This window comes from Carcharhinus amblyrhynchos, chromosome 11 (assembly GCF_965287045.1).
Source record: "Carcharhinus amblyrhynchos chromosome 11, sCarAmb.v2.hapA, whole genome shotgun sequence".
Classification (NCBI taxonomy): domain Eukaryota; kingdom Metazoa; phylum Chordata; class Chondrichthyes; order Carcharhiniformes; family Carcharhinidae; genus Carcharhinus; species Carcharhinus amblyrhynchos.
This window is the reverse complement of record NC_137334.1, coordinates 16,046,836-16,068,782: the sequence shown is the minus strand read 5'-3', so window position 1 is coordinate 16,068,782 and position 21,947 is coordinate 16,046,836. Positions and strand designations below refer to the sequence as shown.

Below are 21,947 nucleotides of genomic sequence, written 5' to 3'. Positions count from 1 at the left end.
GGCGTTTAAGAGATCTCTGGATAGGTTTATGGACGAAAAGGGATTGGTATAGGCTAGTGGGTCATTGTTTTTGTAACTGGTCGGCGCAACATCGTGGGCCGAAGGGCCTGTTCTGCGCTGTAATGTTCTATGTTCTATGTTCTATGTTAAGGTGATGGCGACCTGCCTTCTTGAAATGCAACTGAGTGTCTCGCTCAGGCATATTTCCTTCCCTAAAGGACATTAGGGAACCAGGTAGATTTTTCCAACAATCGACAATGGTTTCACGGCCATCAGTAGATTCTTAATTGCGGATGTTGTTTGTTAAATTCAAATTCCACCAACTGCCGTGGCAGGTTTCAAACCCAGGTCACCAGCCCATTAGCTGAGTTTCTGAATTAATAATCTAACTATAACATCACCAGGCCATCACCTCCCTTCAATTTGGAACATTAACTGTTTTCTCTCCTTACAGATGCTGCCCCACCTGCTGAGTTTTTCCAGCCTCCTCTGTCTTTGGTCAGAGAAATTATCCCTTGGTTCTCAACTGGAACACCCACAGTAAAGACAAACTTAGTGGGCAATCCATTTAGTCAGAGTTACTGCAGTTAATATGTGGTTTGAAAAACATGAGTGAATGAAAGACAGAATTCCACCAAGCAGGAAAGAGATGCTGACCTAAATTTTGAAAAAAACACTGAAATGAGTAAGGATTCTAAAAGAAAAATTGGGTAAGTCATAGTGAATTTATAAACTGGTGACAAAGTATACCCACCATGTAAAATATTCCAACCTTGAAATTGCACATTGAATATTAGCAAGTATTAATGCCACCTTTAAGGTGATGGTTGAATGAATTTCACATGAACGCATTGAGTGCTCAATGGTTGTATTCTCAATGTGCAACTTCAAGACCATCTCTTATCAGTGCCACAATTGAACTGCATAATGATTAACAGAAATGACTAGTGTTTTACAAGTTTTGGGTGTAACCTACTTTTATACAGTTGGCATCTCTGACCGGACACAGTCACATTTATCTGTTGTGGAACAATGCAGAGTTGAGATGGTAAGCCTAAAAACATTGACAGTCTTTGCTTGCCACCTTCCTGTACTCTCTGACCCATCAGCCAAGCAAAATTGTACAAGTGCAATCTCTAACAGTTGTGCGATAAGAGTGTAACCACTAAAGTCGTGTCTTTATTCCCAATCCCTCCTATTTCACTCTTGCCCTTCCTCAGGCACCGTGCATCTAACCTCTTCATCGAAAGTTATAGAAATTCCTGGATTGACACCGAGGAGCATTCGTTTGAGGATAAACTAATAGATGACCTGGCTGTAAGTACTGGTTTCTGTGAGCTGGCGTGCAGCCGTGCTGTACCAGTACGTACAACCCTGTTTCTGCACCATATTCTGTCGCTTGCATTTTTGCGTCAAGTCTGTGGCACAGCCATGCCTTGTCTCCTGTCACTCTGTGTTGCATGACCGGAAACTGGAAATAGCTGAGTCCGTGGAATGAAGCATTCCGTCTGGCAGAGCTGTGATAACGAATGCATTTCAGCTAAGAACTCTTCCACAGCAAAGCCTGTAGCTCATTCTTTCGTTTTACTTTATTCTTCTATCTCCTTGACTCTGCTTCACTTTACTGCCAGAAGAGCCTATTTGATACCTGAAAGGACCAGTTGCACCAGAACCAGAAATTTGTATACCCAGATCCAGTGGATCTGTGTTCATAGTAACAAGAGATCAAAGAATGAAGTGTAAACTGAATGAAGATGATGAATTGATTCAAACTGGATCAAAGCAATGTTATGGATAACAATGACTTAAATAAACTGCAAAGAATCTGTGTGCGCATCAGTTCAATTGGTGTATCTCAATTTGCCTATGCTCCACAAATGGTCTAACCAAAGTAACCCAAGCCATGCTGTTTAGTTTTGAGTTAATAATCACATTTGGGATGATATTATAGTTGCTGCATCTATGTAGTAGCAAGTTTTATGCCTATAATAATGTACTGTGCTGTAATTACGAGGCCTTCACCTTTGCAAAATGATTCATGCTAACCCCATGATCATGTAGTCATTAGAAGCCACTCATAGAATCACCCTCATTAATTCTGCAAGAGGACAATTTTTATTTTTACTCGTTTTTTTAATTCTTTCGTAGTTTGATCTTTTTTCACCTTTTTATTTCCCACAAATGGCCCAAGCCCTGAGTCATAAATTCCTGGAGTGTCACAGAGAGCAATCAAACTACTAGCAGATTTGGCTTTAAGTGTTGCTTTCTATGAGCTGCCCTACAACCATGCATCTACTTGTATGTGCAACCCTGCCTCGCCTAACATGAATCTCTATCCTTCCCCTCAACATCTACCTTTGCACAATGCTGCATCTTTGACTTACTTAGCATCACTGCTTCACAAGCAAGGCCATATGCCAAGTCCCTGGACACTTCACATTTTCCCTGTCCGAACCAAAATTACCCATCTCTGGTAAATTAGCACACAAAAAACAGCTGTATGAAAAAAAGTTGACGTACAAGTATTGGAGGTGATTCTCCCCAAGATAAACTAAGTGCCCAGCGGGTGGGAATATGGGAGATTTTGATTTCTTCCCTATCACCTCGTTCCTCTCTCTCGCATTAAACCCTAATGCAGAGTGCACAGTGGGTCCCCCCCTTCCCCCCCACCAGCACCGATTGGCTCGTCCCCTTTACACTGCCCAGTGGCTGATAAGGCAATGCCAGGATGCCTGATGGACACTGCCTGGGTGTTAGGCTGGCACTGCCCAATGGGCACCCCCACTGCCCCTGACCTCACGGGCGGGGAGGGCAATGGCCTCAACAGCCTCTGTCCCCACCTGCAGGGTGATCGCGCCTAGTCTCTTGATCGGGGCCAGCTTTAATCCCCTCTGATGGGGAAACATTGGCGAGCCTGCAACTACCGTCCTGGGCTCACTAATCATATAGAAATATGAATTTCCATATTTTAATCAGCTTTGTACTGATTTCCAGCACAAGGCTGATTACATCAAAAAACAGCCTGGAAGACTCGCAGTTGGCTGGATACCAGTCATGAGTCCCACTAAATGCCCCCACTCTGCCAGGATGGGAGTGTCCTGGCTGGACTACCTCTTCTAGCCGGACTACCTCATCTAGCCCTGGCAGACCTGAAGATTACCCATGGCATGGTGATTCCAGGCAGCCCTGTGATCAATTTCTGCATTTCCTGCCTGTCAGCTGTGTAAATTCTGAACCAGCCAGGTCACTTTAACCTCCATGCACCACCCACCGGTCACTTGGCAGGAATTTAAATCATTGCAGCACTCCATTCTGCAGCAGAGATTTTCCTTTCTCCCTGTCAGAAGCTGCAGGTGAAACCAGAGGAGGGGAGATTTCAATTTCACTGGGGTGGGGGTTCCAGTCTGCCCAGCTGTGCACTCAACCCCAGTGTATGCACACAGCTTTGATTTGAAGTTGCTGAGGCTTCCAAGCAAGCAGAAATTGTTGAAACCGTCTTAGGTTGCATTTGAAGCCTTTGATCTTCTTGATTTTCAGAAGGCGTTTGACAAGGTACCTCACAAGAGGTTATTGCAGAAGGTAAGGGGGCATGGAGTTGGGGTAGGGTGTTAGCGTGGATAGAGGATTAGCTGTCAAATAGGAGGCAGAGAGTGGGGGTCAATGGGTGCTATTCGGATTGGTGGTTGGTGACTAGTGGAGTGCCCCAGGGGTCGGTGCTGGGGCCTCAGCTATTTACCATTTATAGAGATGATCTGGAGGAGGGAACCGAGTGTATGGTGTCGAAATTTGCTGATGACACCAAGATTGGTGGAATGGCAAATTGCGCGGAGGGTGTGGAGAGTCTGCAGAAGGATCTAGATAGGCTGGGCGAATGGGCCAGGAAATGGCAAATGGAATTTAATGTTGGCAAGTGCGAGGTGGTCCACTTTGGTAGGAATAATGGCAGGAAGGACTATTACTTACGTGGCGAAAAACTGCAGCAGGCGACGGTGCAGAGGGACCTCGGGGTCCTTGTGCATAAGTCGCAAAAACCCAGCTTGCAGGTGCAGCAGGTGGTCAGGAAGGCGAATGGGATGCTGGCCTTCATAGCGAGGGGGATTGAATATAAAAGTAGGGAGGTCTTGCTGCAGCTGTATAGGGCATTGGTGAGGACGCAGCTGGAGTACTGTGTGCAGTTTTGGTCGCCGTACTTACGCAAGGATATTTTGGCCTTGGAGGGAGTGCAGAGGAGGTTTACTAGGCTGATACCGGAGTTGAGGGGGTTGAGCTATGAGGAGAGGCTGAATAAACTAGGCTTGTACTCGTTAGAGTTTAGAAGAATGAGGGGAGATCTCATTGAGACGTATAAGGTGATGAATGGGATGGATAGGGTAGAGGTGGAGAGACTCTTCCCGCTCAGAAAGGACAGTAGGACTCGGGGGCACAGCCTCAAGATAAAGGGGGGGGCGGTTTGGAACGGAGTTGAGGAGGAACAACTTCACTCAGAGGGTGGTGAATCTCTGGAATTCTTTGCCCGTTGAAGTGGTGGAGGCTGCCTCGCTAAATATTTTTAAGACGCAGGTTGATGGGTTTTTGATAAGCGAGGGGATTAAGGGTTATGGGGAGAGGGCGGGAATGTGGAACTGAGTCACGACAGATCAGCCATGATCTTATTGAATGGCGGGGCAGGCTCGAAGGGCTAGATGGCCTACTCCTGCTCCTATTTCTTATGTTCTTAAACTGGAGCATCCAGAGGAAACCCACGCACATGGGGAGAACATGCAGACTCCACGCAGACAGTGACCCAAGCTGAGAATCAACACTGGGTCATGGCGGCGTGAGACAACAGTGTGAACCACTGTGAAGCATAGAACAAAAGTAAAAGAAATAATTAGAGGGTATGCTGGGCACAGCTTGTAAGAAGTCACGTCACTCTGGCAACATCTTCACAGAACTGTGGGGCTACCCACGCCACATAGATTGCAGTGGTTCAATAAGGAACGCACCACCTCCTTCTTAAGAGAAATTAGAGACAGGAAATAACACCCAAGAAAATATTTTAAAAGTTCAAAACAAAGTGGCCCCTTTCAAAAAATAATAAGAATAATTCAAGGTACAACAGATGAAACTAAATAGGCTTCATGCAACAAGGAAAATTCAGATGCATCATCGCCAATGCTGTCATTTTTTAAACTTGTAGATAATTAACTCCTTCCTGCCTGTTGATCTCTTCCTGATTGACTACATCAAGTGTGATTTCATTTTAGAGAAGTACATACCTTATAACCAGTTTGGAAGGTGCGTGCAAAGATTTCTAGTGGGGAATCAGTCTCTTCATCTCGAAGTGTTGCGAATCGATCCGTAATTTCTGACAGACTGTAACTGTGTCTAACTTCATCTTTCTGCATGGAAACAAGGGAAGATGATTATTTTAATAATCATCGTGGGCCGAAGGGCCTGTTTGTGCTGTAGTGTTCTAAATGCTGCAGCAGTTTTTTTTCATTACTCTTATGAAGATTTTTTTTAAAAACAGCTTGGGAATATGGTGATATTCAGTTAAAGAAGTGGGGGTTAACAGAGACAGCTTGTCTGTGAGAGATGAGACAATAAAAAGTAATTGATGCATGCATTTGTAATGAGAGGCTTTGGTGAGATGGATTGACAAGTAAATAGGTTGCATTTTAAGAATTTATGTTGGAAAATAAATAGATAGGGACCTCTCTTTTCAACTGCTAAATTTCAAAAGGGAGTTTAAGGGGCTTTTATAACTTAGAAAGGTTTCATCAGTAAACAAGAAAGAACATAAGAACATTACATTTCATTTGGCCCAAAAGTGGAGGCAATTGGACTCAGTGTTGCTAACCTTTTCACTAAAACAGCACACTTCAATTTCATGGCACACCCGCTCTTTTCAGCTTAGTTGGTTGCTCATAAACATCACACCTACTTACATTTATTATGGTTACAATTGGACTAAAGTAGTACGGAATTGAAGTTCAATGGATCAGAGAAAAACGCAAATAGCAACTTACTGGGTTAATGGGAAAACTAGGGTCTGCCGGTGTGCACAAAGCCTTTTGATCTAGGGAATCGCTGATGAGAAGACTACCTGCCAATCTTGCTCCATTGGTAAGTGCTTCCTTACTGTTTTTTCAAACTTATGCCCGTGTTGAAAATTGTTAAACATTAGTAACAAGGTTTAGATTTAAATGGATTTATTTTAATTGTTCTGTGGGAGAGCAGTAAAACTCCAGTTTGAATCATGTAGAAGGTGCTTGCATGTGTTGGGGACTTGGTCAGTTCAAACTATGCTTCTATTGTGCTAAGAGAGGGTTATGACATGAAAAGTAGAGAAGCTGGGAGAACAACAAAGTTGGTGCTTAGCAACCTGGAGCACATTTAGGGTAATTATGCATTTTGAGTGTATTTTAAGCTGAATTTAAGCAGTTGGCACTAGGAAGCAAGACAGTGTTCTGCTCTCAGCTCTGCAAGAAGAAAAACTATACCATGGAGAAGGAAATACATTGCCAGAAATCTAAGGAATAGCTACTTAAAGAAACTAGAGAAATGAAGAGAATTTTCCAATAAGTCCAAAGTTAAAGGAACAGATAAAGCTGAAAAGAAGTTGGCCCATGAGAGGCCAGATAGATATCTGAAATAGTTTAAAGATTTGTGAGATTTTACCACAGTTTGTGAGGTATTATTTGAAATAATTGTGGAAATTAGTATCCTGAAGAATGTGTAAAGACATTTAAGACAAAGGAAGCCTGGAATGAGAGCTGGAAAATCTGGAACTGGATTCTTAATGAAAACAGCTGAGAGAAAGCACTGTTTGAAAGAAGATTTAAACTGCGTATTTTTGGGAGTGGAGTTTGGAAACACTCATGTGAGAATCATCTGGGGGAATTGTGAGCATACATCCACAGAAGACGGAATGAATGGCATTGGGCATTTGGTTTCACAGTTAGGCGTTACCTTTGAAACATATGAAGCTAAGGGGGCATAAAGCAGTCTGGTGTTATAATCAAACTTTTCATGTTTAATAAACCGTTTTCTTGTTGTTAAAATATTAATTAGCCCTCATTTGAGCCTGTTCCTCCATATTTTCTTAAAAATATAAAATTTGCGATCCTTTGTGTAAGTGATCCACTCTGTCCAGAAGTAACACCAACTGGTATCGTAACAACGCGAGAAAGGCAAAGAGCTGTTGGAGATGCTATACACACATAATTGCACCCTCTGTCGCTATCAGCTGGCTTTTGGGCAAATTAGGCCCTGCCCACTGTTGGCAGAGCCCAAGTTTGCTATCACTTTCAGAGTCTAGAGCAACTCCTGTGAACAATGTTCACGTGTCAGGAAACTGACTGCAAAGCAGCGACAACAACAGTCTCACAAAGAGAACTGTGACTTGTTCAAACAATGTTTCACTGCACAACTATCCTGACCCCTCAACATTTAATCCCCATGGATCACCGACAACTTCCAAGTGGTCACTCTCTCCATGGCTATCTTCATGAGGAATGGCCCCAACTTTGGACTATTCTGTCATTATCTAACAAGCTGAGAATTTTGAAGGGAAACTTACTTTCACTTGGTCTGCTTCCAAATTCAATGAATTCAATGAAGGACTTGGCCAGGCCAGAGATTTAAGTCTTTGTCTTGGTTTCTGCATTGAAATACAGAAGGATTGGATTCTTTTTAGTAATGTTTCAGAGACCTGTCTAATAGTTTGCACCATCTCTGTCACTGAAAACATCAGAACAGTCAGACTCAGACCACATTTATTCAATTAGGAAGAAAAGATGACGACTCTGAGGCTTTGAGTTCTACAAAGTAGATTTGCTTTTAACCTGGTAAAAATTGTTAACCGTGAATATTTCAGCCTTTCATACATCCATCCATTCAATGATTAGTGACAGGCATTTTGTTTAATGGATAGAATCACCTCATAATTGACACTGGACACTCTCGGAGTTTTATCTCAGGTATTGAAAGGATTAATTGACTCGGGTCAGGAACATGTTACACTATTATAAATGATTTGGATTCTGTCATTCACAAATACTGAGGTTCACCAGCTGTAATGTGCTCAGCTTTGAAATGACCTGGCTATTCATGCCAGTAATCACCAGGAGAGAAAAAACACATTCGCAGGAGGTTCAGATTGAAGCTCATTGGTTCATAGTGTCCATTCCCCTGTGATCCCTGTCCACATTTAGAATTGGTTCAGCATCTTCTTGCAGGTATAGAGAGAGTGAGCATTTAGCCCTCCAGCCGGTAATGTGTTTATGAGACTGGCCATTCTCTGGGAAAAGAGCCACCAACTGATGGCTAATCTATTCCTACTCTCACATTGTTTAAGTCTCCCCTCAAGTGGTGCTGGCTATCTTTACGTGGCACCATCGCTGCCCAAAATCACATCCTCTTCAAGGCCTGAAGCCAATCAACAGCTCGGATAATGTGGGCTACACGCTTGTGATGTTAATGTATGTTTAACGGATTTCTTCCTTAAATCATGTTTTCTCAGTTGTTAGCAGACCTTTTCAGTTTTTTTGTTCTCATTGTTGCTGGGCTATTTGGAGCAGTCCTTTTATTGCTCCTTCAGTGGCTTAAATGGGATTTGTTTACTTTTACTCTGGGAATGTTTATTGACCTGGCACTGTTCGGGGGAGGGCTAGTTGGCAGGTCATGGGTCCTGGACAGTTTTTTTTCTTCCTAATGAATTCAAGATGTCATTTTCTGTTTTATTTAGCAGCTGGTTAGTTTTAGAAGGGGTATCAAACTGAAAATAAATGTTTCTCTCTCTCTCTCCTGCCTTGGGCTTTGGAAATTCTGCTGGTTAGCTGAAAGCAAGGCATTTTGCCTTCCTGGAGTAGAGAGTTTGTTGTCGGTGCAACGACCAGAATCTTTCCCTGGTGTTCTGGGAAGCTGTTCTGACTTCAAATAGTTCTGGGTATCCAGAGGGCTGCTAGCAGTTACACGGCTGGGAAGGAAGGATTTCAATTCTCCAACCATAGGACTCAGTCCCAGTATCACGTGAGCATTAGTTTTTGCAGTGAGGAAAGGGATTTCGTCTGTGGGAGGTTTTGTTTGTTTGGAACATTTTAGATATATTTGGTAAGGGATATATATTATCATGGTTGTTTTGTTTTCTTTTGTTTGTAATTGATAAAAGTTAGTGCGAATTTTCTTTCCATTCACGTTAACTATCCTCTAAAATAAACTTTGTTTGATAAAAGCTTCCTAGTGAGTCTTTTGAATTGTACTTGAGGTGAACAATAACATGCTTACCCTAGCCAAATTCAAAGTGAAAAACTGATGACCCAGGCAGGTTTCATAAAGCAGTGTGGAGTTTCTACCCTGAACTTTAGACACTTCAATTGTAAAATTCATGCTACCCGAGTCCACTGCAAGAGGCATGCACTGTGTGCGCCTCACTCCCTGCTGCCCAGTTCTGGCTGGAATCAGATGTTCAGACTTCTCAGTCTTGTTCTCTAACAAGAGCCTTGTTAGGCTAATATTGCCTAATAACTTGAGGCAGCAGGTTGAGACATCTTGAATCAAGCAAACTTCACCAAAAGGGGAAAAACTCTGGAATCTTACCCAGGATATCAATAAACTCTGTTTGACCGTGTACGTAGAAAATCACAATACACAACCGTCCTGACCCTTCAGCTTTGAATAGACATCATAGAAACCTTACAGTGCAGAATGAGGCCATTTGGCCCATTGTACCTGTACCGACAACATCCCGCCCATTCCCTATCCCTGTAACTTCATGTATTTGCTCTATCCTGACAATAAGGGGCAATTTTGCATTGTCTATCAATCTAACCCGCACATCTTTGGAGTGGGGGAGCAACTGGAGCACCTGGAGGGAACCCAAGCAGACACAGGGAGACCATACAAATTCCACACAGACAGTGACCCGAGGTCAGAATCGAACCCAGATCCCTGGCGCTGTGAGGCAGCAGTGCTAACCAGTGTGTCTCCGTTCACCCGAACATGAACAACAGACCTCTTCCTGTTAATTACTCCCTTCAGTGTTATCCTCATTAGCTGCTGCTCCAGATTAGGGAAGTTCACTAATTACCTGATCTTGTAAAAAGGCCAAGGATGTCATAACATTTACATCAAGCTCATCCTCCGATGTTGAAACTGATGTTGTTGAATCTGATGTTGTTGAAGTTGATGTTGTTGATGATTCTGTCTGCTCCTAAAGTGAAAGATATGATTATTATTAGCGATGCTGTGTATATTTTTCTATTACTCTGCACTGCCTCCTACACTGAACAAGGGAGAGTATTGAGATTGGAGGGGGTGGGGGAGGATTTTGTAGACTGGCTAGCCCCCGGTGGGAATCGCAATGAGCTGGAGAATCGGGTGACGGCAGGAATGGGCTACCAGCCCGCCCAGATCAGGTGTGAACCAAATAATTATTCAAAAGACCTGTTTTAAATGCAATTTGCAGGCTTGAAGCCCAATTCAAATACCTCCCTGCCATTCACCTGCCTCCCCAGTGAGATCTGGACCGTGGTGGGGAGTGGGGGCAGGGGTGGCTTTTTCCCTGACTATCCTGACTATTGTGGACCTGGTGTGTTGGACATCAAAGGGGCATGGGGGGGCATTCAAGGAGGTGGGTGCAGTGCCTATGTGCCCTCTGTCACTGCCAAGCTGCAGAGGGACAGTTCCCCAAAGGTGTTCGGGGGGTTGGCTGGGCTCTGACTGGGAACAAAGGGTTGAATTTGGCACTTCCTCTCACCCTCCCTAGCTTGTGACCGTGAGCAGCTGCAGGCAACTTGAAAAGCAGCTAAGTGCTTTCAGTTCCTCTTCTGTATTAAAATTGAGGTTGGGAACAACAAGGGGCTACTTGAGATGTACCCTTCCCGTTAGAGCACCTTCACCCCGTCAGGAAAGAGGGGCATTTTTCCCCTCCCCACCATTAAAGTAACAGCGTATTCCCGCTCTCCCCATCCCCACACCATGCAGATTGGTCAGCCCCTCGGGTCCTGAAGGGAAGGATAAACAAACAAAGCTAACCACACCCTGTCTAAAAATCATTAAACTGTCAATCAAGGGAGATTTAAAAGGACTGGATTAAAGTTGAACGGCAACAAAGGTTTTCAAAGGTTTGAAAGGTTTTCAAAGGTTTGAAAGGATTTCAAAGGCTTTGAACTTTCTATGAAGGATCAGAAACTTGGACTAAAAGCCGTATTAAAAAAAAGGACTGAGTGAGCAGCTGTGGAAGAATCCCCCCCAGTGGAAGAGACTGACTTCTATCAATCAGAGAACTTGAAAGGGGTTTACTCACATCTGCAGCTTCTTAGAGAGAGAAGAATGAAGTGTTGCTGGAAACCTGCCAGGTGTCCAAGGGACATGGATGTTCAAGTGAGTTTACACAGTTGACAGATCGGAATGAAGGTTTTGATCGGAGGGATAGCTGAAATCACCATGCAAGATGTGAGCTTCAGGTTTCCCAGGGCTAGAAGGGGCAGATCAGCCACAAGACCTCCATTCTGGAGGGGAATGCTGAACTCAATCCCTTGCCCAAGACCACCCAATCCTGAGGATCCTTGGGGGAGCCTCCCTTTGCAGACTCGCAGCAGCAGCAGAAGACACATAGGCACTGCACTTGACTCTTTGACATTCCCTTGAAGTACAACGTGCCAGGTCAGGATGTCACAGTCAGGGTGCCAGTGCCAGGTGCCAGGGAAGGGGGGTGTTGTTGAGGGGAAATGCACCATGAATACTGCCAAGCTGAAGGGGAGGGGGGAGCGGTGACCTGAGGGGGCTGGCTTCAGCAGACTGCTGGGTGGGGTGGGGAGGGGGTGAAAACACTTGCATGGTGCAAGGAGGGTAACCTGTTTTAATGGTGTGTTGGGGTGGGGCAGTGGGAGAATGCCTTAGGGGTTGGTGGTTCTCCCCTTTTCAGCAGGGCGGTGGGGGGGTGGGGGTGGGGGCAGGGAGAGAACACCATTTCTGTGGTGGCGGGAGACAGGCCTGCCTCTCTCTGAACACAAAGATCAGAGATCTCAGTGAAGGCAGGGTGGCCAGCCTGCCTCCCATTATAGAAATCATTTTTACATGCAAAGGTGGGTCAATCCCATCAATCCCATCTGGGAGGCATTGCGAGTGTTAGCAGGAAACACTCTGGTGTCCCCATTGTCGGCACCACAAGAAAATCACAAGCTGATACACACACACATGGCAAAATAGCAACTTAAGATTACTCTGAGCCAGGTGGTTTCCACGTATGTCAGTGTGAGGGATTCACCATTTACTGGACAAGGAATGCTCATTGTGGACAATCAAATGTTTGATCATGTAAAAAAGGCACTTGTATAAATCACCTCATTAGATTTACTGGGAATGGTGAGAGGAGGAAAGTTGTCTAACAGTTGACAGTTTTGGAGTTTTATTGAGAGTGTATAGATTTCACAAAAGAGAAAATGATGGCATTCCTACCATCAGCTGGCAGGGTGAGCCAGTAAGATGGAGAGTGAGTCGAGAAATCAGGCTTGTGCCCAATTTCATTTCTCCCCTCTCGCGAACTTACCAGCAGTGAATGTCCGGCAAGATCAGCCTTGTGCCCAATCGGGAATGAGGCTGATTGTAATATTTAGGTACTATTTCAAACAGCATTTTAATATTACAAGTGAGGCAAGGACAGAAGTGTCCGGGCTCACTTGCCTCTGTGGGCTAAATGGAGGAGTTTCTCTCTGGCAAGGATCACGTATGGTCTCCTGGCAGTGCAGCCTGGCACTGTCAGCCTGGTGCAGCTAAACTGGGGCGGAGTATTCAGTGGGCAATGGGAGGGGCTGCTGTGCATTCTGCAACAGCAATCAGTGGGCGGGGGGAAGATGATTGTGGTTGCAGCCATGATTAGTCCAGATGGTTGGGGGGTGTAGTGGGGGGAATGACAATCAGGTTGATTGGGTGGGGAGGGGAGAAAGGAGGGAGAACGGTGACGATTGGCTGTGGAACTCCGCATTAACAGGGTTGGGCGGGTGCTCTGCCACAAAGGCCTGTTATAGCTGGGAGAGGCAGTGACAGGTCTCTCTGTTCTCACAGCACTGAAATTTGCACAAGCACAATTGCACCATCTGCTGCAATCAGCCGGCTTTCCGACAATTTAGGACCCACTCACTTCTCCTGCTGGCGGATTCCATGTTTGACAGGATTTTTAAGTCGTCCATCAAAACAGCACCAATTTCTCCTGTCTTCACACTTGTTCAGCACTTAGAATATTTTTGATAAGACCGGCCCCAATAAGTAAATCCAGGAAGAGGAGTGGAACTTTGTTAACAAGCACTCCTGATATTGCCTCTGAAACATGAATAATCCATGCTGTCTGAGTCAATTACAACCAACGTGTGCACCTCATTCCCCTTGTGCACTTTTCCAGGTGTGATTATCCACCTGGCCCCCATCTGCCAGTCATGTTCTCCATGGTTAACTTCACTGGATGTTCTTTGAATTTATTTAGGATGTGTGGGCATTGTTCAAGGCCAGTGTTTCTTGCCCACCTCTATGCAATTGAATGGTGTGCAAGCTCATCTCAGGGTCAACCACAAATGAGATCAAATTATTGCAGATGCTGGAATCTAAATCCAAAACAGAAAAGGATAAAATCTCAGCAAGTCTCACAGCCTCTGTGGTGAGAGAACAGAGGATAGAGCTCTGATGAACGGTCACCCAGGCATGACACGTTGGTTCTATTCTCTCTCCATGGATGCTGTCGGACCTGCTGAGATTTTCCAGCATTTTCTGTTTTGATGTAAGAGTTAATCATGCTGCTGATCTGAAGTCACGTGGATCCAGCCTGAGTGAGGTTGGTAGACTCCATCTCCAATGGGCACTCATGAATCAGATAGGTTTTTACAAATATCTGCTTGTTGCATGATTGCCATTCGTTGTGCTAGTTTTTTATTCCAGATTTATTCAGTAACTGAACTTAATTTCTAGAATGGCTGCGGAGAAATTTGAGCTTGTATCTTCAAGTCATTGGTCTAGGCCTCCCAATTACTTGTTGAGTTACCATTGCTGAGCTTTAGGTAATTCTATTTTTACTGAGAATCTGAAGCATCTACAGTTCTTTCATTATTGGAATCAGTTGATAAACTTAAAAACGATGCAATTGAAGAGCTTGGTTTTGAAAACAGACTTTGATGTCTTCCTGCATGCATCTGGATTGTAAATAGAGAGAGGTGTCCTTTTTAACAATCTGCAAATCACTTTCTATTTCTCTGCACTTCGTGAAGAAGATTGCTCATGAAGATCTAGAGATATTTATTAGAGATAATAAACTTAGGAATCTGAGATAACTACTGACACATTCGATCTTCGGGGTGGGTGTCCCGGTAAAATTCTGACCTAAGTGTCCACACCAGCAGGAAAAGAGCGTTTCCCCGCTGGCACTAACAGTGATCTGCACACACTGTTCACATTATGTTAATGGGGCAGTTTCCCCCTCACATGTTTCTCGCTGACTTCCCGATGCCTGGCACACGTTTCACTGCAGTCAGGAATCAGCTGTTAGCCCTCTGAAAGTGGGCGCAGTATTTCTGCATTCCCTTCAGCAGCACTCTCGGTTCAGCCAGCAAAATGGCAGGGAGACGGCTGGCACCAATTCCTGGAATCAGAGGTGGAGAGGATGCTGGAAGCTGTGGAGGAGTGGAGGGTCACGCGCTCTTCCCAAAAGTTGGCAGCAGGCTGGCACCAGCCGAGGTAGTGGATGAATTGTGGCTGAGTCAGCAAGCGTCAGAAGCTTCACCAGGACGGTGGGCATATAAGATTAACAACCTCCTCCGAACTGCAAGAGTGAGTGCCCAGTTCCCTGCCTCTGGCATCACAAATGTCCCTAACCCCTGCCATCCCCTGCCATCCCACTTTAAACCGCCTCGATCCCACCGGCATACAAAATCCCCATCAAAACCAACTCCTCTGCCCCTCCAACACATGCTCCTGATTGGTCTGGCCCCATGCCCACACATGCCACCAGCTATCAACCCCCAGCCTAGTCAAGCCATGCTCTCACTCTGCCATCTTTATGTCCCCATAGGCAAAGTTTCCTTTCCACAAGGGAGAGTGGGCAAAGACAGGTGGGGGCATTTCCGAGATCCTCATGACAGTTCATCGTCCCCCAAACCCTTGACATTGCCACCAACTGACCCCATGTCCTTTGTCTTGAAGTATCTCCATCAGATGAGGCTGAGCCATCTGGGATAGCATCCCACTGAGGATGTAAAGGGGTTATTTTAGTGTTGCGGATGCGTGCTTTGGGGGGCTTTGTGGTATTGTATATTGTAGGCATAATCAGATAATTGCAAGCTTTGTAGAACAAAGAATAATGGCTGCTGATCATTTTACTGAATGCAAAAACTCCCAACCCAATGTGACAGCAGTGCGATTGACATTTCCAATACACACTGCATTCCACATTTCCAGAGGACTCAGGTTTGGGTCAGTAAGAAATATGATTCAGTGGTGGGATGTGGAAAAGTTTGCACAAAGTGGCAATCTGATAATGCACATCCCTAATTACAAAACCAGGTTCTCCATATCTCATAATGTGCAGCTTCAGTCAGCAGTTAGCAAGGCAAATGAAATGTTAGCATTCATGTCAAAAGGGCTAGTATACAAGAGCAGGGCTGTGTAAGTCCCTAGTCAGATCCCAATTGGAGTATTGTGAGCAGTTTTGGGCTCCGTATCTAAGGAAGAATGTACTGGCCGTGGAAAGGGTTCAGAGGAGGTTCAGAAGAATGATCTCTGGAATGAAGCGCTTGTCGTATGGGGAACAGTAGGACTCTGGGTTTGTACTCGTTGGAGTTTACAAGGATGAGGGAGGGGGATCTTATTGAAACTTACAGGATCTGCGAACCCTGGAGAAAGTGGATGTGGAGAGGATGTTTCTCCTAGTAGGAAAAACGAAAATCTCAATCTCAGTCTAAAGGGACAATCCTTTAAAACAGAGAAGAAGAATTATTTCTTCAGCCAGAGAGTGGTGAATCTGTGGAAGTCTTTGCCACAGAAGGCTGTGCAGGCCACGTCACTGAGTGTCTTGAAGACAGAGAAAGATAGGTTCTTCGCTCTTGGTAGTGTCAACGAGCAGAGAGATCTCGGTGTACTTGTGCATAGATCCCTGAAAGTTGGCACCCAGGTTAATAAGGTTGTTAAGGAGGCGTACGGTGTGTTAGCTTTTATTGGTAGAGGGATTGAATTACAGAGCTGTGAGATCATGTTGCAACTGTGCAAAACTCTGGTGCGGTCACACTTGGAGTATTGCGTACAGTTCTGGTCGCCACATTATAAGAAAGACATTTAAGACAAAGGAAGCCTGAATGAGAGCTGGAAAATCTGGAACTGGATTCTTAATGAAAACAGCTGAGAGAAAGCATTGTTTGAAAGAAGATTTAAACTGCGTATTTTTGGGAGTGGAGTTTAGAAACACTCATGTGAGAATCATCTGGGGGAATTGTGAGCATACATCCACAGAAGATGGGTTGAGTGGCATTGGACATTTGGTTTCAGAGTTAGGCGTTACCTTTGAAACATATGAAGCTAAGGGGGCATAAAGCAGTATTGTGTGAAAATCAAACTTTTCATGTTTAATAAACCGTTTTCTTGTTGTTAAAATATTAATTAGCTCTCTTTTGAGCCTGTTCCTCCATATTTTCTGAAAAATATAAAATTTGTGATCCTTTGTGTACGTGATCCTCTCTGTCCAGAAGTAACACCAACTGGTATCGTAACAACGCGAGAAAGGCAGAGAGCTGTTGGAGATGCTGTACACGCATTATTGCACCCTCTGTTGCTATCAGCTGGCTTTTGGGCAAATTAGGTCCTGCCCACTGTTGGCAGAGCCCAAGTTTGCTATCACTTTCAGAGTCTGGAGCAACTTCTGTGAACAATGTTCACGTGTCAGGAAACTGCCTGCAAAGCAGCGACAACAGTCTCACAAAGACAATTGTGACTTATTCAAACAATGTTTCACCGCACAACTATCCGGACCCCTCAACATTTAATCCCCATGGATCACTGACTACTTCCAAGTGGTCACTCTCCCCGTGGCTATCTTCATGAGGAATGGCCCCAGCTTTGGACAATTCTATCATTATCTAATAAGCTGAGAATTTTGAAGGGGAACTTACTTTCACTTGGTCTGCTTCCCAATTCGATGACTTCAACGAAAGACTTGGCCAGACCATAGATTTAACATTTTCTCTTGGTTTCTGTGTTGAAATACAGAAGAATTGGATTCTTTTTAGTAATGTTTCAGAGACCTGTCTAATAGTTTGCACCATCTCTGTCACTGAAAACAGCAGAACAGTCAGACTCAGACCACATTTATTCAATTAGGAAGAAAAGATGACGACTCTGAGGCTTTGAGTTCTACAATTAAGAAAGCAGATTTGCTTTTAACCAGGTAAGAATTGTTAACTGTGAATATTTCAGCCTTTTGTACCTCCATCCATTCAATGATGAGTGAGAGGCATTTTGTTTAATGGATAGAATCCCCTCATAATTGACACTGGACACTCTTGGAGTTTTATCTCAGGTATTGAAAGGATTAATTGACTCGGGTCAGGAACATGTTACACTATTATAAGTGATTTGGATTCTGTCATTCACAAATACTGAGGTTCACCAGCTGTAATGTGCTCAGCTTTGAAATGACCTGGCTATTCATGCCAGTAATCACCAGGAGAGAAAAAACACATTCGCAGGAGGTTCAGATTGAAGCTCATTGGTTCATAGCATCCATCCCCTGTGATCCCTGTCCACATTTAGAATTGGTTCAGCATCTTCTTGCAGGTATAGAGAGAGTGAGCATTTAGCCCTCCAGCCGGTAATGTGTTTATGAGACTGGCCGTTCTCTGGGAAAAGAGCCACCAACTGATGGCTAATCTATTCCTACTCTCACATTGTTTAAGTCTCCCCTCAAGTGGTGCTGGCTATTTTTACGTGGCACCATTGCTGCCCAAAATCACATCCTCCTCAAGCCCTGAAGCCAATCAACAGCTCGGATAATGTGGGCTACACACTTGTGATGTTAATGTATTTTTAACGGATTTCTTCCTTAAATCATGTTTTCTCAGTTGTTAGCAGACCTTTTCAGTTTTTTTTGTTCTCATTGTTGCTGGGCTATTTGGAACAGTCCTTTTATTGCTCCTTCAGTGGCTTAAATGGGATTTGTTTACTCTTACTCTGGGAATGTTTATTGACCTGGCATTGTTCGGGGGAGGGCTAGTTGGCAGGTCATGGGTCCTGGACAGTTTTTTTTCTTTCTAATGAATTCAAGGTTTCATTTTCTGTTTTATTTGGCAGCTGGTTAGTTTTCGAAGGGACATCAAGCTGAAAAGAAGTGTTTTTCTCTCTCTCTCTTTTCCTGGGCTTTGGAAATTCTGCTGGTTAGCTGAAAGCAAGGCTTTTTGCCTCCCTGGAGCAGAGAATCTCTTGTCGGTGGCTTGACCAGAATCTTTCCCTGGTGTTCTGGGAAGCTGTTCTGACTTCAAATAGTTCTGGGTATCCAGAGGGCTGCTAGCAGTTACAAGGTTGGGAAGGAAGGATTTCAATTCTCCAACCACAGGACTCAGTCCCAGTATCACGTGAGCATTAGTTTTTGCAGTGAGGAAAGAGATTTTCCATATCATGCTTAACCTAGCCAAATTCAAAGTGAAAAACTGATGACCCAGGCAGGTTTCATAAAGCAGTGTGGAGTTTCTACCCTGAACTTTAGACACTTCAATTGTAAAATTCATGCTGCCTGAGTCCACTGCAAGAGGCATGCACTCACTGTGTGCGCCTCACTCCCTGCTGCCCAGTTCTGGCTGGAATCAGACGTTCAGACTTCTCAGTCTTGTTGTCTTTGGTGACACTAATATTGCCTAATAACTTGAGGCAGCAGGTTGAGACATCTTGAATCAAGCAAACTTCACCAAAAGGGGAAAAACTCTGGAATCTTACCCAGGATATCAATAAACTCCATTTGACCGTGAACGTAGAAAATCACAATACACAACTGTCCTGACCCTTCAACTTTGAATAGACATCATAGAAACCTTACAGTGCAGAAGGAGGCCATTTCTCTCCTCTACTCAATTGAAAATCTATTTCTGACAGGACAGCTGCAAAATACTCATTCTGTTGTGTCATAAAAACACAATAAGATATAGGAGCAGAATTAGACCATTCATCCCATCGAGTCTGCTCTGCCATTCATTTATGGCTGAAAAGTTTCTCAACCCCATTCTCCCACCTTTTCCCCATAACCTTTGACCCGCTTACCAATCAAGAACCTATCTATCTCTGTCTTAAATAAAATGACCTGGTCTCCACAGCCCTCTGTGGCAATGAATTCCACAGATTCATCACCCTCTGACTGAAGAGATTCCTCCTCATCTCAGTTCTAAAGGGTCATCCCTTTTCTCTGTGGGCTCAGCCCTTGGATCCTAGTTTCTCCTACTAATGGGAACATCTTCTTCATGTCCCCTCTATCCAGGCCTTTCGGTATTCCATAAGTTTCAGTAAGATCCCCTCTCATCCTTCTAAACTCCATCAACTGTAGACCCACCGACCTTTTAATTCTACTTTTGCTTTTTATTTGTCCGTAAAAATTTGGGGTTTTCTTTTCTGTTACCCACTACTTTCTTCTCATACTCTCTCTTTGCCCTTTGCATATCATGTTTCAATTTTCCCTCTGTTTTCAGCCTGATATTCAGTCGATAAACTTCCTTTTCCTGTGCTACACAAACCTCTACAGGCACTCCTCAACTTTACAACATTCCCATTACAATGAATGTCACTGATAACGGTTAGAAATTGACTCCCTTTTTCAACTTAACGCCGGTTTAGACTTTACGATGTTGTGCCAGCAAACTGTTGGTCTTTATCAATTGTTATGCTCCTGAATGTTCCACATTCCAACCTCAGGAAGGGCAAATCATTTCTCAGATATGGTACAGACATGTTTTTGAAAGTGCAGACACTACTATAGCATTAAAAATACAATTCACTAAGGCAAAACTATTTCAAAATACAAATTTAAGGAGACCATTAAAACTTATATTTTTTAAAAATCAGTTTTTCTAAACATTAATGTATTGATAGAGGCAGTTTCACATTTAAAAGAACTATCCAGCATTTGGCAAAAAAACGCAGCAAAAATAACAGCAAAAAAGTCAAAATATCCTCTTTTTCTCGTAATATGAATCAGCATAATGACCACCGAGGTTCTGCGAGTGCTGCCCCATGTAGCCACCATCTGGACTCACTTCAGGGGAAGGCAGGTGTAAGGAAGATGCACATTTCTGGCCAGTCACTGCAGACTTGAAATTAGTCATGGGGTTTCCCAATAGAGCGGGACCCAGGATTCCAGCCCCTGGAGCAAGTGACTGCTGGACTGTCGCACAAGGAGGTCCACGCTTGTTGGTTTGACCACTTTGCATGCTTCCAGGGACTGCCTTACACAGTGTTGTGTTTTCACTATTCTATGAAAGCAACGTATCGCACCTTGGCTCGGGAGTCAATGCCCCACTTAAACCACTGTTCCAATGGGAAAACCAGTTTTGCTTTACAGGGCAAAAAGAGAAAATACTGGAAAATCTCAGCAGGTCTGTCAGCATCTGTGAAGAGAGAATAGAGCCAACGCTTCGGGTGTGGAGTGACCCTTCATCAGAGCTAAGAGCAAAGAAAATCAGACAGGATTTATCCTATAAGGGTGGGGTGGGGGTGGGGGGGGTGGGGGGTGGTGGTGGCTGGGCACTGTAATTGGACAAAGGGAATGTAAATAATGATGAAGGTGGCTGGGGAAAGTGCTAAAAGTGTCCATTAAGTGATCAGAATCTGTGAATGGTAGAACAGCAGTACAGATTGATAAGGGACTGGCTGGGGAATGTGGCAATTGCCCTGAAGGGGGTGGTTTGGGGGCAAGGTGGATTGCGAGAATGAAGAAATGGAAAGATGGAACTGAGGATGAAGGGTGATAAAAACGGAAGAATGAAATGAAACGAAGAAATGAAATGAAACAAATGGAAATGGGGTGAAGGTGGAAGGGAGATTGTTGAACTCAATCTTCAGCTCGGAAGGCTGTAAAGAGCCCAATCGGTTCCTCCAGTTTGCACTGGGCTTCACTGGAACATTGCAAAAGGCCAAGGATGGACAGATGGACAGCAGAGCAGGGTGGTGTGTTGAAGTGGCAAGTAACAGGAAGGTCTGGGTCCTGTTTGCGGACAGACCGCAAGTGTTCAGCACAGCAACCACCCAACCTGTGTTTGGTGTCTCCAATGTAGACTGTACTGGGAGCAGTGAATGCAATAGACTAGATTGGAGGAGGTGCACGTGAAGTGCTGCTTCACCTGAAAGGGCTGTTTAGACCCTGGGATGGCAAGCAGGGAGGAGATAAAGGAGCAATTGTTGCACCTGCTACGATTGCATGGGCAGGGGGTGAGGTGTTGGGTGTGATGGAGGAGAGGACCAGGTGTCCCTGCAGGATGCTGACAGGGGGAGTGGGGGGATGTGTTGAGTGGTAGCATCATGACGGAATTGGCAAAGGATGATCCTCAATGTACTCCAACAGGCGCCGGAGTGTGGTGACTAGGGGATTTTCACAGTAATTTCATTGCAGTGTTAACGTAAGCCAACAAAGCTGCTTCTCTCAGGTGCTATGTTATGCAGAGTAACAAAGATTCCATATGTTGTACAGGAGTACCAGAGGCCTGTGACCAGAACTGATCAGCTTTGAGATCACCTAGCTGTTGTTTTCATTGATGAACAGATCAGAAAACAAGTATTGAGAGAGGAGAAAGTGAGAGGATTGAAGTGATGCATGTTGCTGAGACCCAGCTTGAGGCAGGGTAATGGCTAGTACTATTCAATATGCAGGACAAAGTACACATTCAAACCAGTTTAATTCAAGTTCTACAAGATGCTAACTGCTATTGTTTGAGGTTATCCAAAAAGAACAGAGG

General features: G+C 44.4%; 1 protein-coding gene across 1 annotated transcript in view; it reads right to left on the bottom strand.

The window, feature by feature from the left end:
* LOC145349798 (uncharacterized) overlaps window positions 1–21,947 on the bottom strand; it is a 41,732-nt gene that overhangs the window by 11,449 nt on the left and 8,336 nt on the right. The window contains exons 2-5 of the mRNA XM_080198343.1: window positions 17,130–17,210; window positions 10,073–10,195; window positions 7,565–7,645; window positions 5,259–5,381 (exon numbers count right to left, since the gene is read on the bottom strand). Of these exons, the coding sequence (XP_080054469.1) occupies window positions 5,259–5,381; window positions 7,565–7,645; window positions 10,073–10,195; window positions 17,130–17,210 (408 nt within the window). The remainder of the gene's footprint in view (window positions 1–5,258; window positions 5,382–7,564; window positions 7,646–10,072; window positions 10,196–17,129; window positions 17,211–21,947) is intronic.